Source organism: Rhinopithecus roxellana, chromosome 17 (assembly GCF_007565055.1).
Source record: "Rhinopithecus roxellana isolate Shanxi Qingling chromosome 17, ASM756505v1, whole genome shotgun sequence".
Classification (NCBI taxonomy): Eukaryota; Metazoa; Chordata; class Mammalia; order Primates; family Cercopithecidae; genus Rhinopithecus; species Rhinopithecus roxellana.
The window spans coordinates 110,382,433-110,399,317 of record NC_044565.1 but is presented as its reverse complement, the minus strand read 5'-3'; the positions used below and the strand labels follow the sequence as shown (position 1 = coordinate 110,399,317).

General features: G+C 47.5%; 1 protein-coding gene across 15 annotated transcripts in view; it reads left to right on the top strand.

The window, feature by feature from the left end:
- Positions 1-14,479, top strand: part of INPP4A (inositol polyphosphate-4-phosphatase type I A) — a 151,527-nt gene extending 137,048 nt beyond the window's left edge. For 8 of the 15 annotated variants that reach the window (XM_030921538.1, XM_030921535.1, XM_030921537.1 and 5 more), the window contains 2 exons: positions 797-951; positions 6,191-14,479. In XM_030921538.1, coding sequence (XP_030777398.1) covers positions 797-951; positions 6,191-6,761 — 726 coding nt within the window. In that variant the 3' untranslated portion in view covers positions 6,762-14,479. Of the gene's footprint in view, positions 1-796; positions 952-1,542; positions 2,892-6,190 lie in introns of those variants that run through there. The other 7 variants (XM_030921545.1, XM_030921544.1, XM_030921542.1 and 4 more) reach the window with 4 other exon arrangements.
- Positions 14,480-16,885: the final 2,406 nt, after the last annotated feature.

Below are 16,885 nucleotides of genomic sequence, written 5' to 3'. Positions count from 1 at the left end.
TTACCTTGTTTCAGAGCTTGCTGGATTTGGTGACTGGGTGCCTAGGATTGTATCTAGTGGTGCAGGAAAAATGCCCTGAAATCTCCCCGTGGGGAGAGGAGGTGCACTCAAGTGGCCTTTTCCCAGTCTGGAGGCTGCCCTGCCCCCTACTCTGTGAGCCATTCCGTTGTGAGGAGGGAAGTGTGCTGGCATTAACTCTGCAACCGGGAGAGGATGGCGGGAGGAGGCCTGTGGGGCTGGTGGTCAGGAGGTAGCCAAAGGGCAGTGCAACTTCTGAGCTGCTCCCGTCTGTGCAGGTGAGAGAGGAGAGTCGAGATGGTAGGTCTGTTCCCTACCTTCCAGGGAGACCTGGAGACCTGGCCCAGGACTATGGGCATCCTGAGAGTGACTCTGGCTTCCCCAGTGGGTCATCTTTGCCACTGTCTTTCCCTGAGGGATCAGTAGTGAAGGGCTGAATGTGACAAGAGGGCCCAGGCATGGTTTGGAAGGGGACAGCAGACTGCAAAAGAGTGTCCTGTGAGAGAAGACAGGCCAGATGAGGGATGGCAGGGATGACAGCAGGCCCACAGGCAGCATGCTCCCAAAAGGGCTGGTGTCTGTAAATGACTTGGTTTCTGTTACCAGCTCTGGCAGGGCATGGAGTTGGGGAACAGAATGGGAGCATCTGGCCAGGCCTGGGTGCTGAGTTTCTGTCCCTGTCCTTGCTGGGCTGGTTGGGAGCCTTTCTTGGGTGTGAAGGGTGCTGACTTTCTGCGGAGCCTCGCCTCCCAAGCACGGCCCATGTTTCTGTTGGCAGATCTGCCGTCGCCTCAATGGGGTCCGGTTCACCAGCTGCAAGAGCGCGAAGGACCGTACAGCCATGTCGGTGACGCTGGAGCAGTGCCTGATCCTGCAGCACGAGCATGGCATGGCCCCGCAGGTCTTCACCCAGGCCCTGGAGTGCATGCGCAGGTGAGTGCCGCAGCCAGGCCGTGCGCCCCGCCTGCCCCGGCCCGTGTAAACTGCAGATGAGCTGGTGCCCTGCTCCTGCCCGCGGGGACTACCCTGCATGAGCCCCTTGACTCCAGCCGTCACACTTGAGTTTGACAAACCAGTCAAACTATTGGCACAATCAAATTCAGACAGGGTTCTCTTGTAAGGAAAGGTGGGGGGAAAGAGCTAGCAGGACTTTCTGAGCAGGACTGCCCGGAAAACCGGTAGACTGGTGGGCCAGCCAAGGGGTCAGGCAGCTAAACGGGAAGCTGGGATGCAGCCGTGACATGCAGTGCCCTGCTGGCCACCTGCCTGGCTGTGGGTGTGACTTAGGGCCAGTGCTTTCTCAGCAGGCATCTGCTGTTGTCGTCGTGTATATATTGATATCTGCACATTTCCAAACTCGAGTGAAGCAACGCGTCTGCAGGTTGCACCGGTCTGCTCCGCTGCTTCTCTAGCAGTCGACACAATTGGCTCTCATGAGCAAAGTGTCAAATTGAGTGTGTTATCATGAGAGCTGTCAGTGTGCCCTGGCGACCTCACCCTAATGATGTTCTGATTCCGAGGCAGCAGGCGTGTTTGCAGAATGAAACCTGGAACTAAAAGTGTCTCCTGTTGATCGATGCCTTGTTTCAAGCACTGCTGGGCAGCCCCCTACCTCACATACCAAAAGAAAGGATAAGAAACCTGGTTTCCCGTCTCCTTCGATGTAGTCACCAATGCTGTTAAAGTCTCGTTTCCAACGGTCACTTCTACTAAATGTTCTGTACCATGTGTCCTCTCACCAAATTATTTAAAGTGTTCAATTCTCTTATCCTTTCTGTATGTTTCTGCCATTTGACCTTCTCACAATAATGCACCAAAGCAGCGCGTGAGCTCCTGCCTCTTGATAAGCGCATTTTGTAAAAACGGAATCGTTTTGTCCCGTGTTGTCTGTCCACGTTCACCTCCCCCTCTCTGTGAAGGCTCGCCATCCCTCTGCCCAGGCTCAGGGAAGCAATGGAGACTCAAAGACCCCTGCTCTGGGGCGCCTTTTTACAATTTTAATTCCCTGGTCTGCTCCCCAGGAACCTTGGTGCCCTTCAGGCCTGATGTCCAGTGTGACCCTGGTGCTGAGGGACGGCGGCCGCGCCTGTGCCCGTTAGCTGCACGGGGGTGGGGAGGGGACATTCTAATGGGCTGCAGACCTCCGCCAGTGAAGAAAGGAGAACGAAGCGGACAGGGATCCCTGCGGTAGTGGCAGCAAGGAGCAGGATCAGGGCGAGTCAGGAGCCGGCACCCCAAGTTAGGCACACAGTCCATGCAGAGACCTCTGCTCAGTTCTTGGGCTCTCAAACAAGTTCAACGAAAACAATTCATTCTGACCACCTCTGAACACAGAGACCTCAGGAGACCAGTGAGAAAGTGGCCCCAGGGAGAGCCACAGTGCGATGGCTGGCCTGCCACTGAGCCCAGACCCACAAGGGCCCCATCCGCCTGCCCCAGCCCATTTGGGTTGTGTGCTCAGGACAGCTGCTACAGTTACAGCTCTTAGGATGCACAGTGCACAAAGCACTTTTTATAACGTTTAATCACATAAGGAATTGAAAATCCTTGTAGGAAAATTAGAAAATACAGATAAACACCCACACTAGTTCTTCAGAACCCTCCCCACAAAGAATCCCCCAGTTTCATACTGTGAACAGGTAGCGCTGCTGACATTTGGATAGATACTGAGATAAGAGACATGCGTACCTGCATCTGGGTGTGAGTACAAACACAGGGGCTAACCAGTCCCTGCATGACACAGAACAGAAACACCCACATGCGCAAGCAAGTGTAATTATATTTGCAATTAAGAGTCTTGTGAGCATTTTTTAGGTTAATAAATGTAGACCTTATCTCTCTCTTTTTTTTTTTTTTTTTTGAGATGGAATCTTGCTGTATCACCCAGGCCGGAGTGCAGCGGTGCAGTCTTGGCTCACTGCATCCTCCGCCTCCAGAGTTGAAGCAATTCTCCTGCCTCAGCCTTCTGAGTAGCTGGGATTATAGGCACCTGCCACCACACCTGGCTAATTTTTTGTATTTTTAGTAGAGATGGGGTTTCGCCATGTTGGCCAGGCTGTTCTCAAATTCCTGACCTCAGGTGATCCATCCACCTTGGCCTCCCATAGTGCTGGGATTACGGTTGTGAGCCACCACACCCAGCCACCTTCCGCACACTATAATTTATCCAGTTTGCTGTCATTTAATATTTAAAAGCTGTATATGGTTTTCCAGCATTTTAATCAAAGGCGCAGTGAATATCCTTATACATTCTCCTAGCCACATTGCCTTAGGTTAAAAAGTATACACCTTTGTCAGGCTTTTGCATCATTTTAGTACAGATCATCCAATGGTCCCCACAGTAGCCGCTGTCCTGCCTGGTGTCCCAGAGTGCACAGGACACTACCCGTGCCAGGCGCTCTTTTTCCTGTCACTCTTGGGAGGCTTCGGAAGCTGTAAGGGCTGTTGTTTCTCCGCATTAGCGGTAAGGGCCCTGGGGCCTGGCAAAGGGAAGGCCCTTCCTCCTGTGGGGACAGGCCGCATTCCCTCCATCCCGCACTCTTCCTCTCTCAACCCCACCCCTGCCTCCAGTCATGGATGTCTTCTTAACTTGCTTATTTGTTTTCTGAAATCTCTACAGTGAACATGTATTACTTGACTAGTTTTTTAAGAAGTTACAAAAACAAAACAAAGCTGCATCCTACTTTACCTGTTCCTGCCCCGGATTTCTCACACCAGCCCTGGAGACATGGCTCGCTGCCACCTTGAGCCGACCCCTTGCAGGTCTGAGGCTCTTGTCACAAGCATTTGTTTTAAGGTGACTTCTGTCTTCGGTACGATCCCATGAGGGGAAGACATGTACCTGTTCAGACGGCTGCAAGCCGAGGTGGCTGGGTCACAAGCTAGCAGCGCTGGCTGCTGGGGTGCCGAGTACCTGCAGTTCAGCTGAGAGCCCCAGAAGGCAGCATAGACGTCCCCCCTGCCCGTGGGTGGACAGGGAGGTTTTGGTTCATGGCTTTCTGGCTTGCATCTTATCAGACGGAAGAGTAGAGCATGCAGGTGGGGTGGAGGGGGTGGAGGGGGTGGAGGGGGTGGGGGCCAAGGTGGCACCCAGGCTTTTCTCCTGGAGGCCCAGGGTGAATGGTGGCCAGGGGTATGCTGTAAATGTTCAGCCACCAGCCCTCTCCCCAAAAGCCCTGATCTGTAATGTTGGCCATTTCTGTGGCATAAACGCTTCTGCCAGGGCCCGTTTCAAGCTCCCAATGTGGCACCACTGAACATGGAGTTGAGAAGAGAGTCACACGTTTGGCCCCTGGGGTGCCCCTGCCCCCAGTCCTGGGGCTGAAGCCCTCGAAGTAGGCCTTCCTGAGTAGCCACAGGGCCCCACCAGCCTCTCCTGGCAGGGAGTGTGGCAGCGGGTCAGTGCTCCGCAGCTTGGGAGTCGTGCCCTCTCAGAATGGCACATTCCAGCAGGGCCGTGGGGGCTTCGGGCTCCTCTGGGAGAGCTGGGGAGGGCCCTGTGTGAAGAGGAACCCTGGGCCTCCTGCCTCCCCATCTCCAAGTGGAGCCTTCACAAGCTGCCTGCTGTGTCCTCAGGCCTCTGATTCTGTGTCACTGCTGCCAGTTGGCAGACATACATGTGCTTCCAGAGTCGTATGGTGCTAGGTACCATCTCACCTCAGTGCAGTTCTTCTGTAGCACCAAAAGGGGGAAGAAGCCCCAAATTTCCAGTGTGGCACTGGTTGGATTCCACCCTTGGGGATGCTTGTAGAACCCCAACTTGCGAAGATGGAAACAGCAGTTCGCTCGTGCCTGCACGGCTGAGCCTGGAACCCAAGGCGGGGCTGGTGGGGGCTCTGCGCTTGGTTTGTTGGTACCTGAGGTAAATGGTTTTTGTTTGCGTGGTTGATCAAGAGGCAGCTTTGGCCAAATCCTTTGTACCACCCCCTGCTCAGGCATCTGTGAGAAGGTCAAACCCCCAATGGTTCTTCATGTTCAGCTTGCTTCTCAGAAATCCCTGTCTGTGCAGCATGTGGGAGCATGGCCGGGCAGCATGGAGTTGTGCTTGGCCAGCCGAGAGAGTGAACATGGAAAACCATTCGTTCAACCTACATGTGTTTATTTTCAGTAGATTGCAGTATTTTTTCTTATTTTCACTTCTCTTTCTCTCCTTTTTTTTCCTGTAACTGTGCTGGTTTTGTTTTGGTCTTCCTCTCATACCCGTTTCTGCATTTCATCTTTTCTTTCTCTTGTGACTTCATTTCATTTTTGTTTAACCTTATCTTTTGGTTCTCTTCTTTATCCCATCCTTTTTGATAAAACCCATCGCATGTGTCTTCTTTCTTTCTTTATTTTCTTTCCTTTCCTTTCTCCTTTTTCTTTCTCCCAAACTTTTTCCTTTTCACAGCATTGGAACACGGGAGGTAGTCACCCAGAAGAACTTGAGCGGCCTGGTGCCCATCCGAGACTTAAGGCTAGACCCCAGCCTCCTCTGTTCCATTCCTTTATTGGCTCTGAGCCCCAATTTACTGATTGTGTGGCTCTTTCTGAGCATAGCATACCTGGTGACCAAATTGCGTTGCAAATGAATATCATTCTGAAAAATTAGTAAGTCACAAGAAAAACAAAAGTGCCAGAACATGTCCAGCCACCGTGTACCTAACTGGACAGAAGGAATGTGTCAAAGCGTGGTCTGCCAAGAAATATTTCATGCCTTACATTTTGATGTTTTGTTCTTCTGAACTGTAAATATCTGCCAAATTATTTCACCAAGAAGACTTGTTTGTTTAGCTCCTGTAGCATCTTCAGTGCTTGTAACATGTTCTTACGGTGCCCTGTCACTGCACTGTTTAGCTGGCCTGAAATTCCTTGTACCACGTCCCTGCCTTCTGATGTACAACTATCTATCACCTGTACCTCTCATGTGCCCTGTTTCCAAGAGAAAGGAGTTCTGTTTGAAGAGAATTTGTATGTTTGATACTATTCTTTAAGTGTACTGCTAACACTTCCTTTCCTTTCAATGACAAACAAAAAGAAAAAGACAGATGCTTTATACGTGGCTCATCTAGAAAAACCTATCTAATAGGACATGTACTTTCTGCTTTCATTTCAAAGCGTAGTCCCTGAATTACAGTAGCAAACAGTTTGCAGAATCCTACCATTTCCTTGCTTATGTTTATTATTTCCAATTAAGGATGACACAAAGCTGTGAATACAGTAGTACGCTGTCGCAAGAGCCAGACACAGTCAGACACAGAAAGATCACCTACTGCATACGCCAGACACAGAAAGAGCACCTACTGCATACGCCAGACACAGAAAGATCACCTACTGCATACGGCAGACAGATCACCCACTGCATATGCCAGACACAGAAAGAGCACCTACTGCATACGCCAGACACAGAAAGATCACCCACTGCATACGCCAGGCACAGAAAGAGCACCTACTGCATACGCCAGACACAGAAAGATCACCCACTGCATACGCCAGACAGAAAGATCACCTACTGCATACCCCAGACACAGAAAGATCACCCACTGCATACGCCAGACACAGAAAGATCACCTACTGCATACGCCAGACAGAAAGATCACCCACGGCATACGTCAGACACAGAAAGAGCACCTACTGCATGTGACATTAGATTTACTCTTCACTATGTAAGGATCATTCAGCTGGTTCGAGGAATTAATGCATATAGTCACCAAAGGCTGTTAAAGTTACATACTTTTATTTATTTTAAAACAGTATTTTTCATTTAAAAATGGTATCTTTGATTGCAGATTAAAGTTCCAACATCTTTTCTCTCTTACTAATCAAATATGATTGATAATCAAATCAAATCAAAGAAAAATTGCCAAAAAAAAATGGTCCCTGACTTGTGGGCAGTTGCAGTGGATGGAGCTGTGAGAGCAGCAGGTGCTCTGGTTTCTGCTGGTGCCCCCTCAGTCCTCACGTGGCATTCCCCGCAACGCGATGAAGTGTAACCTTAACACCCATGTGGGGCAGAGGGTAACTGTACACCTGTAAAGGTAATCAAATAGATGAGGAAAAACTCCCCACACCCTGTGCAGGACAGGCAGCGGCTTCTCTGTTTTCCAGTTCATATTATGTTGTGCCCCCACTTTCTATCTCCAGCTGGTTCCCCATACACTGTAGTTTATGAAGACAATTTTTTTTAACCAGGCCAGAAAAATGGGAATGAATTTAGAGAAGCTTGCTTTTCCAGAAACTTGACACCCATGCATGCCCAGAAATCCAGTCGACCACAAAAGTCCTCTCTCCAGGACTCCCAGACCTTACCCTGAGCTTTCTCTCATTTGGTATCAGCTCAGAGTCTGGGTCCTAGGAATCATAGAAGCGGTTAGCAATGAATGGCAAATGCTAGACTGGACACTTTACATTCTGAAGTGTGAGACCATCCTGAGCACTGCAGGCTCCCCGGGGCAGACGTCACCTGTGTGTCACCCCTGTAAGTGAATCCACGCTTCTCCAAGTGCAATGTGTTCACTTGTCTCTTCTAAAATAAATGAGGTGGCTGTTGTGGCATATCTCCTGGCAGCCTTCAGTAGGGGGTCTCTCACCAAACGCCAGTTCCTGGGTGGTGTAAGCTGTGGTAGCATGACAGTAGTCCCTGGGCAGCGTCCTGTCCAGCCTGTGATTACTTGAAAGGCATGTTTGCCACTTTCCCTTTTTCACATTGAGGCGTGCACTTCACCTGAGACCGTCTTGTTTGCTTTATTGGAAAGCAAGAAAGCAGAGTCCACAGCCTCCTGCAGTTCCCATTTCACAGCTTCCTGGTCCTGCTCCTGGTAATGTGGTTCCAGTGCCTGCAGTGGTGACTCACGCGCACTCCCACCTCCACCGCAGGGCTAGTGACTGGGCAGAGCCCATGCACAGAGGGAGGCCCTCTGACTGCAGACAGCACCCCTCCCTCTCCCAGGGCTCAAGGATGCTTCTGTGGCACCCTCTAGGGGCCCCTCCCAGGCCCCTGCCCCACAGCACAGAGAAGCTGTGCCCAGGCCGAGGAGCCCCTCCCAGGGGGCCTCAAGGACACCACGGCCTGACCCTTGATTGTCACCACACCTTTTCGCCCATGTGGGCTTGGCCTTTGGGCTGAGAGAAACGAGACCAAAGGGAGCGAGATAAGGTTCTTCGTTTCTCTCCACCAGGGGCTGGGTGAAAAGCAGTATGCCGCCTGTGCGCTCGGAGAGCTGCCAGAAGGACACCGTGAGATTAGCCTAGGCAGTAGGCTGGCTTTGGCTTTTTAAAACTTAAAGTATTTGAGAAAAGAAACTCCGCTGCTCTCCCTTTAAGCTGAAATTTAATGTCACTAAGGCCTTTTAACTCATGAAATCAAGCCAAATACATATTCAAAATCTTACTTGCTTTAGTGAGAAATAGGATGAAACAAAGATGGGGAGATGATTCAAAAAAGGAGTCACTGACATTTAGTGATGGTTTTTAGTTGCTCATACAGTGGTAGTGCTGAGGCATTGTCAGTGTCAACCAGCTCCTGGTGTTCCGGGAAACCATGATCAGGAGTGGCTCTCTGGTTGGTCTTATAAAATTGTCGTGTAAGTTTTTTCAACTAGGGTGACCGTCACAGTCACCATTTATGCCTATGGCTTGGTTCCGGCAGAGATTTTAACACGATGGCCTGTTCTCCCTCCACAAAGTGGCAGGTATAGCGGCCACCCCATGCTTGGCCATAGAATCACTAAGATCCTGATGCCTGCAGATGAGTTCTCAAGTAGAAGACCCCACTGGAACCGGAAAACTAGAGGATTCCCTAAAATTACCTGTCATTTGGGGTGTCCATTTTAATTTTCATTTCAAAAATGGATGCCCTTGGAAAGAAATAATTTGTTGATATAATAAAATAATCATGGAGCTTTGAAATAATTATTAATTAAGTCCCTCTTGCTAAAATCTATCTAAGACCACCTCAACACGTACCATTGATTCCTAAAAAGTATGCAGCCAATGTGATCAGTGGAGGTGTCCCGCCTTAGGACAGCAGCTTGGCCTCTGCAGCAGGAAGCCCCAGTTAGCACAGGCTGCCCTCGCCACCTCTGCACGCCTCGCCCCGGGCCCTCTTGCCAGCTCATCCACACAGGCAGGTGGTGGGATGACAGTGTCGGCTTGTGGATCAGCCACATCAGCCGGATTTTGCAAATTCAGACATCAGGGGGAAAGTAAATACAATTTGATTTGAAAACTACATTGAAATGAAAGTATAATCTTTATTATAATTTCACGTCTGATGTGTTCAGCCAGCCAAACTAGGCGTTAGCTCCTTTAGCATGTAAATCAAAGATAACGTCAAAGTTCACAAATCATTCTGCCTCACGCCTCACGGCAGTTTAGTGTTTACTAGTGATAGGTGGTTTTTAAGCATTTTGTACGTTTCTATATAAATGGAGAAGCCATATCTGAAGTAGTTCATTAATGTAAGAGTTTCCAAAGATTAAAGGAGATGAACTGTATATAAGAACCTGTAGCTTCTGCTTTAAGTGGAAATACGTTTTTGATTACTGAATGAATGTTAGGCAAACATGATTGTTCCTTACGCCAGGGGACCTGCTCCTGTGGCCTAGGTGTTCAGCTCAGGTGACACACATCTAGCTGAGGCCTTGAGGCTCTGTGACAAGAAAGCATATCCAAGTTACCAAATTAGTTATAACAACCAGGTGGATACTTTTCTAAACTATCGGAGCTTAGCTTTTGAATAAAAATTACTGTTTTACCAAAAGTATTTTACATGTTCTTGATAATGAGACTGTCATTTTCACTTTAAAAGGCTTGAGCAATTGCCACTAATGTTTTTTTAAAATGCATGACATAATGGTCTTCACACAATTTGAATTTTTTAAAAAAATCATTGTTTCTTGGTAACTGCAAATTTTACATCTCATAAGGGGAATTTTGTACTAAATTTGATAACTAGTTGATTTCACTGCTAGTCTTAGAACAGTATAAAACTATCAAGTTATCCTGTGATGTGGGAAGTCATTTATGTTTAAAATCGCTTTTGCCAGTTAGTTTCATGTCTACACCTGAACATTTCCCAGAGAACTCCCCGGATGCGCTCACTGAGCAGGTGAGGCCACCTCACGCAGTGTTTGTTTTTGCCCCCTGGATTGCCATGGCAACCCTCCATCAAATGCAGCTGGGGATGACGCTGGTAGTGAATTCTCTAGGGAAGGGTACCTGTGGGCTCTCACTGGCTCAGTGGCACCTGTGCAAGAGGAAACACATGGGGGCAGCCCACCTGTGGAAGGGTGACTGGCTGCTACCAGAACTCGGTGAGATCCCTCCCTCATAACATTCCAGCCCTGATTGCCAGGCTGCTCTGCAGACAGTGCATGAACCCACTGGATTACCTGGCACCCAGAACAACTGTCCTCCGGGAGACAGCAGACCAGAACAGCCTCCCTAGCCAGCTGGCTTTGCGACCTGTTGAATTCTGCAAGGAAAGTCCGCATTTTGAATTCGATGTGACTGCAGCTCTTGCTAATATAGAAAAGTGCAGCTCTTTAAAGCTCTGAAGTGCAACTTTAGTGAGAGTAGTAATATTTCTCTTTACATTTCATTTGCTATGTAAGAGAATCTTTGAACCACAAGTTATGGTAGAACCCCATATGACTCAGACATGAGCTACATGAAGCCATTCACTTGGAAAACGTTTGCTTCCACTTAGCTATGGTGCTGCTTATAGGAACGCACAACTCACAGCCCCATGCAGCATGTGTCCGTCTCTGTGCTTCTTAGTTGCCTTGTTCAGAAACCTGCCATCTTACGTACGTATTTGTTGTAGATGAGTCCGGCACCCATTTAAATTAATCTTTTTTTTAATGTTATGAAAATAATCAGTTCATTTCATCTTAGTTTAAGTCTTTTCTTTTTTCCTTTTTTACTGCTGTCATTTCTTGTGCTTGTTTTTTTCCCCAGTGAGGGTTGTCGAAGAGAAAATACAATGAAGAATGTTGGAAGTCGCAAATATGCATTTAATTCCCTGCAGCTGAAGGCTTTCCCCAAGCATTACAGGCCTCCCGAAGGGACTTACGGAAAAGTTGAAACGTGAACACACGGTTTCCTCTAATTAGCTGTTACATAATAAATGTGGGTACCCTCTAGTGTCATATATGAATTCTTCAAGAAGACCCGAAGGATTGGTTTTTATTTTTTGTTTTTCTTTTTAAAAAAAAAAAACATTTCACTAAAGAGTTTCTGGAGCATGTTTTTTGTTTTTTGGGTTTTTTTCCCATTGGAATCAATAGGAGGTAATGTTTGGCTCAATAGCGTGGACAGTAACAACTGCCCATTTAAATAGCCTTTGGCTATAACTACACAGATCTCATCAATAGTTACCTACATGAATCAAGCTAGGTTTGTCTGAAATGCTAGAAGACTTTTTCAGATGCCTACTTGCTCACTTATTTTTCTACAGAGTAACTCAAAAGTGACCATTGAATTACAATCCACTTTGTAAAGATCTGAATGTAAAACAGTAAATAATAAATTAAATAATTGGATCCTAGGCAGACCAATACATGTTATTTGGGGAAAGAAGCTAGCACTATCTCATGTAGTGAGAATAACGGGTTCTAGTGAATTATCCTATCTACACCACCACCTGAAGAAGTTGAAAGAAAGATTGATAAATCAACGGGAGATAAGACTTGATTAGAAGGTAACACCTGCAAGGTACCCCACACAGTTGGGGCCAGTTTTTTTTTCTGTCCCTCATGAGTTACAGAACAGGGAGTCTGCTGGAGACACAAAGCCAGCAGTAAGGTCCCTTTAGCCTGTCTCCTGTTCTCTGCAGCTCCCTGCCTAGGCTCCCCCATGCCCAGAGGACACACCTCCCCTTCTTCTCTAGATGTTAATCTAAGGCTTCAGCTGTGGCATGTCAACCCTCCCATGGGGAATTTATGACCATAGAGATAGTAGAAACCTAAATATTTTCGGAAAACAATTTTTTTGCAGGATTTCCAATGTATCTTCGAAAAGACAGTACAATCATGTTTGAATGTCTGATAAAAGTGTCTTATTTTTAGGTTCGCAATAATTGTTACTTTCTTATTCTCATTCTTATGTAAGATGACTATTGAGAAACAGTTGACATTATTCTCCTCAAATGAGATTTTAAAAGGGATTTATGGGCCATAAAACTTAGGAATTTCATAGAAAATTGTGTATCTGGTCATCTTTTATAAGATGATGATGAGTCTTATCTGCACATAGCAGAGTTTTTTTCTTAGGAGTTTATTTGTTTTATTGATTCTGTTTATGATGTTTACATGTTCTTGAAAAGGTTGTAAAAGAAATATATATGGCACATATTAATGATGCTGATCCTAATGATTTGTGAACCTCTTAGAAATTCTTTTGTCTAAAAACCTAGAGATTCTTCTGGTTCCTTTGGAAACATGTAACAAACTTGGGCCAGGGGTGCTGAGGCATGGGGAGGACTGCTTATTGGCAGGAACACAGAGGGGGAGGGTATCAGGTAGGGGTGGAACTGGATGACCTTCCAGACCCGCTCCTACTCAGAAGTCAGCACGCAAGCAGAGCCTGCTGTCTCCCGATGCTTGCAGGGAGGAAAATGTCTGTGGAGACACTTTAATAAAGGATGAAGCTCTCTGCTGCTCCCTCAAAGCGGGGTTCACTGTGGCAGGCAGGAGGCTGAGAAACTCCTGCCCGCCAAACCCACTGCACAGGTGGCTGCTGCTGGTGTCAGAGTCTCCTTTTTAAGTATCAATTTCTGTTCACAGACAGTTCGTTTCAATATGGCTGATTTACCCTTTCACCTCCCCACCATCTCATTTAATTGGTAAATTTTTAGTTCCATCTTTTCTCATTTTAACTTTAAAAAAATCTCCTTGCTTTTAAAAAATAAATATTACTCACATAGTTTTCAGATCTTTTTTGTCTGAAGAGCATTAAATATCTGCACTTATCAAAGGGAATATAGCAAATGATCATCTGTCAGCAGTTTTGCATGTGGCACCTTTATATGAATTATTTTCCCAATTTTCGCTTTATGTAATGGGTCACCATAGAACTGTAAGACTTGGCAAATGCTGTAGAAAAGGTTTGGGTTTCAGGATTCTCTCTGAAGGCATCGTTCTTGGGCTTCCGGCGCCTGCAAGGGTGTGTGTTGCACAGCCTTGGAGGCAAGCAGCTCCTCTCTTCTGTAGGAGTTCTGAGTTTTCAGAGGTGCAGGGAAGGCAGTTTTATAGGTTACCATAAAATAGAGGTTCCGTCCAGTGTTTCTTACAATGCCTCCCCATTTAAAAAGAAAAGAGATCTATGGAAAACTGGGACTGTCATGTGGATTCTGTCAGAGCTCCTACAGAGCAAAGTTGCCTTTAGTTTCCTTTAAAGATGTAAAAATATTGTATAATACAGTTTTGTCCCTACGCCATTGTATTTGCCAAGCTTAGTGCATTATGATACCTTTATTTATTTGTTTTGGGCAGTATTAATATATATATATATAAACATACAGTTACTGTTTTATATATTTCTTGGGTCATTCAAAGCCATGTATGCTGTAAATGTGCTAGTCTTTAGAATGACACATAATAAATAACTGACAAGATATTAAATGTGGTCTTGCCTGATTGATCCTATTAGGAGGACTAGTTCTATGTGACCAGCCTGTGACGGGACCATTGTTGTTGGGCATTGCGTTGAGAGCTCGGGTGCTGAGTACATATATTTGTAAACATGGGACCGTGGGAGACTTCTATTTTATAAGCTTGTTTCTGCCTAATTGGAAGCAGAGGGGCAACAGGGTCGAGGACTTTGGGAGCAGACAGACCAGGTCCCAATCCAGGTTCTGCCCCTCACTGGCTAGTGACTCTGAGCAAGTTGCTTGACCTCTCCAAGCCTCCGTTTCCTCATGTGCAAAGTGTGGACAACAACGGTACCTTCCTCATAAGGAACGTGCAGCGTGCCTCGGAAGCAGGTGTTCGTAAATGGCAGCCATTGTTGTTACCTTTCCGTCCATGAACATGGATCACATCACCTCCGTGGGTAACCCAGTCCTTGTTGTATGACTTGTCAAAATGCAGTTCCACTTGTATTCATACTGACCCTGTTCATCGTCACCAGGACTGCAGCTTGCACCACCGTGCCATCTTCCAGGCACACACAACCCGTTATCTCCCTTGGAAAAATTCCTCTCACTGGAAATGTACAATTAAAGAATGATTGAAATGTTTAACTCTTGGAGTTTTTAGTATTACCAGACTCCTAGAAATTTAAGCTACCACCAAAAATAACATGTGCCTTTTGCCTTTATTCTCATTGATGGTAGCAGTGCACCTCGTTTCAATGTCCATTTCGTTGATTACTGTGAACACTGAACATCTTTTATACCTTTATATTTCTATTTTTGTGACTTCATTGGAGTGTTGGCCTATTTCATATAGATTGTTTGTAATATACAATGTATTAACCCCAGTCATATGTTGCACACTTTTTAACCTATTTGTCAGCTGCCTGTTGGTCTGTGGTAGGGGGTTATACAATATTTTAAATGGTTTATATAGTGACATATACCTGTCTTTCATTTTGATGCTTGTTCTGAAATGGAGTCTTGGCTTCACCATGGAAGGTGGGACATATGGGGCAGCCGTGTCCTTGTGGGCACGGTGGTGTGGCTGCATGGGCACAGTGGTGTGGCTGCGTGGGCACAGTGGTGTGGCTGCGTGCCCACAATGAGGGGCTGGACTAAAGTGCTCACTGGCACCTTGCTTGGTGCGTGGGCCGTGCTCAGTTTAATATTATTAATGGTTTCTACCTTCACTGTCGTGTCCCAGGATGATTTTTCAGCATTTACCTGTTCTTATTTCTAGGATGTTTATGGTTTCAGTTCTGCATTTAGATCAGTCCATCTGGAATCATCTTGGTGTCAGTCCTGTGTTGTGCTTAGAGTATGCTAAGCTCGAGGGAATCCCTCAAGGCCAGGCCTAATTTTGCTTCTCTTTAAAGTTAAGCCAAGGAGAAGACATGTCAGGACGCCCAGACATCAGCCACCGTGAGCTGCTTCCTGCCCTCCCTCCCCATGCCATTCTTCGCTTTGGTTTCCTGTTGAGTCTCTGCTTAGTAGATGACTTGGCACAATCTGGCTGCCCAGATCTAGGGGAGTTGTCCCAGGGAGGCTTTGCACTGGAGGAAGGTAAGAGGAGCTGGAGGTTGGAGCTTCCCAATCTGTGATTTTTCCGAGAACAGAAATGATTAGCCATGGGGGGAGGTTACTTCATTATATGTTCTACTGGGTAACCTTCCTCTGTGCTTTACCAGCATCACACCGCAGGTTGGCACCATTTTTGAATAGAGGCTTCTCATGGTATCCTCAGCAGTACTGAGTGCTCCTCATGTTGTAGTAATGAGCAGCAGATCTCTCTCAGTGGGCAGTGTGACCTCTCTGGTCACTCTGAAGGGCTGCCAGCGTTTCTCTTTTCTCAAGCCTGGGGGAGAAGAGCTGTTCTGTGTGTAGGGGTGTTGGGAACACATGGACAGAAGGAACTGGCCTCACGTCCCATCATGCTCCTGGGATGGCTCTTCTGAGACCAGCACCTCCTCCTGGCAGGTAGGGCCCTCACAGAACTCTGCATTTGGAGATGGACAAACTCTCTTGTCACTTGCACCCCAAAATGTCCTCCTGTACAAGCCCCTCTTAAGAGCTGATGTTCCGTAAGTTGTAGTGAGGGCACTGCTGTGCTGTGCGCAGGAGGAACCCCGGCCCAGAAGCACAAGCTCCCTATGGAACCTGCAGGGATGACAGAACCAAGGGGGTCAAGGAAGGTTGGAGAGGAGTGGGCAGCAGAAAACAGCTCAGGCTGCCTGACCTGGCCCCCGGCTGCCCATGAGGGCCTCCGGAGAGGGGCAAGCTGGCTTATCGGGATCTGTAATGGTTTTGACACTTTTAAAAGTGCCCTCTTCTCAGAGACCCTGGTTATTTCCAAAAGTAGGAAGTAATTAAATTTACGGTGGATAAAATCCAGTATTTGAAATCAGGAAGACAGAAAAAAAAAAGCAAAATAGTATCTCTTTCTGAGAGGTATATGCTGACCAAAAAGATCTTTCACTCCTGTGAACAGCAAGCAGCACAGCCTCTGGCAGAGAGAGGAGAGCTGGGTTGTAGAGATAGAAACTTGTGTTCAGCAGCTTGTCTGCTCCCAAAAGGGGCCCTGGCCACCACTGACCTCCTGATGCCTTGCTGACGCTAACTGTGGGTACCAACCAGCACAGTGGACATCGGCCCCAGGATCAGTCTATGATTTGTCTGGTGGCCAAATGGTGACTTTTAAGTGGGGAAAACTGGTGGGGGCTTCACCGTGCTCTGCAGCGTGGTGGGATCTGTGAGCTGGCCTGCACGGGCACTCCCTCCCCTGCCAGGGACACCAGGGAGGCTTCTCCAGCCTGAGGCTGCGCCCTCCATACAATCCCACCCCCCCATCCTGTGCCAACACTAGGCAAATGGAGAGTAGCTTGGTCTTGTTTTTATTAGCTGTTGCTCACTAGGCTATGACAGGGCTCCCAGGGTGCAGCCTCAGAACACCCATCCTCTCTAGATCCACCGGGCCTGGGTCTTTGCCATGACTTCTTCCTGCACTAGGCCCCCCTGCGCCTTGCAAGCCAGTCCAGGCAGGTCTTCCACACTCTGTTGTCCCACATAATAGAAAAAGCTGAGTAGACAGGGTAGAAAACATACTTCTGTCCTCATGGCGCCAAAGAGGATGCCTGTGTTAGATGGATGTCAACAGATACAGCACTTCACTGCCTCCTCCTCCTCGCCACCCGGCCCTCCCTTGGTGTCTGTGGCCTGACTCTCTCCTGGTGGTCCTCTGTCTCTGACCATCCCACC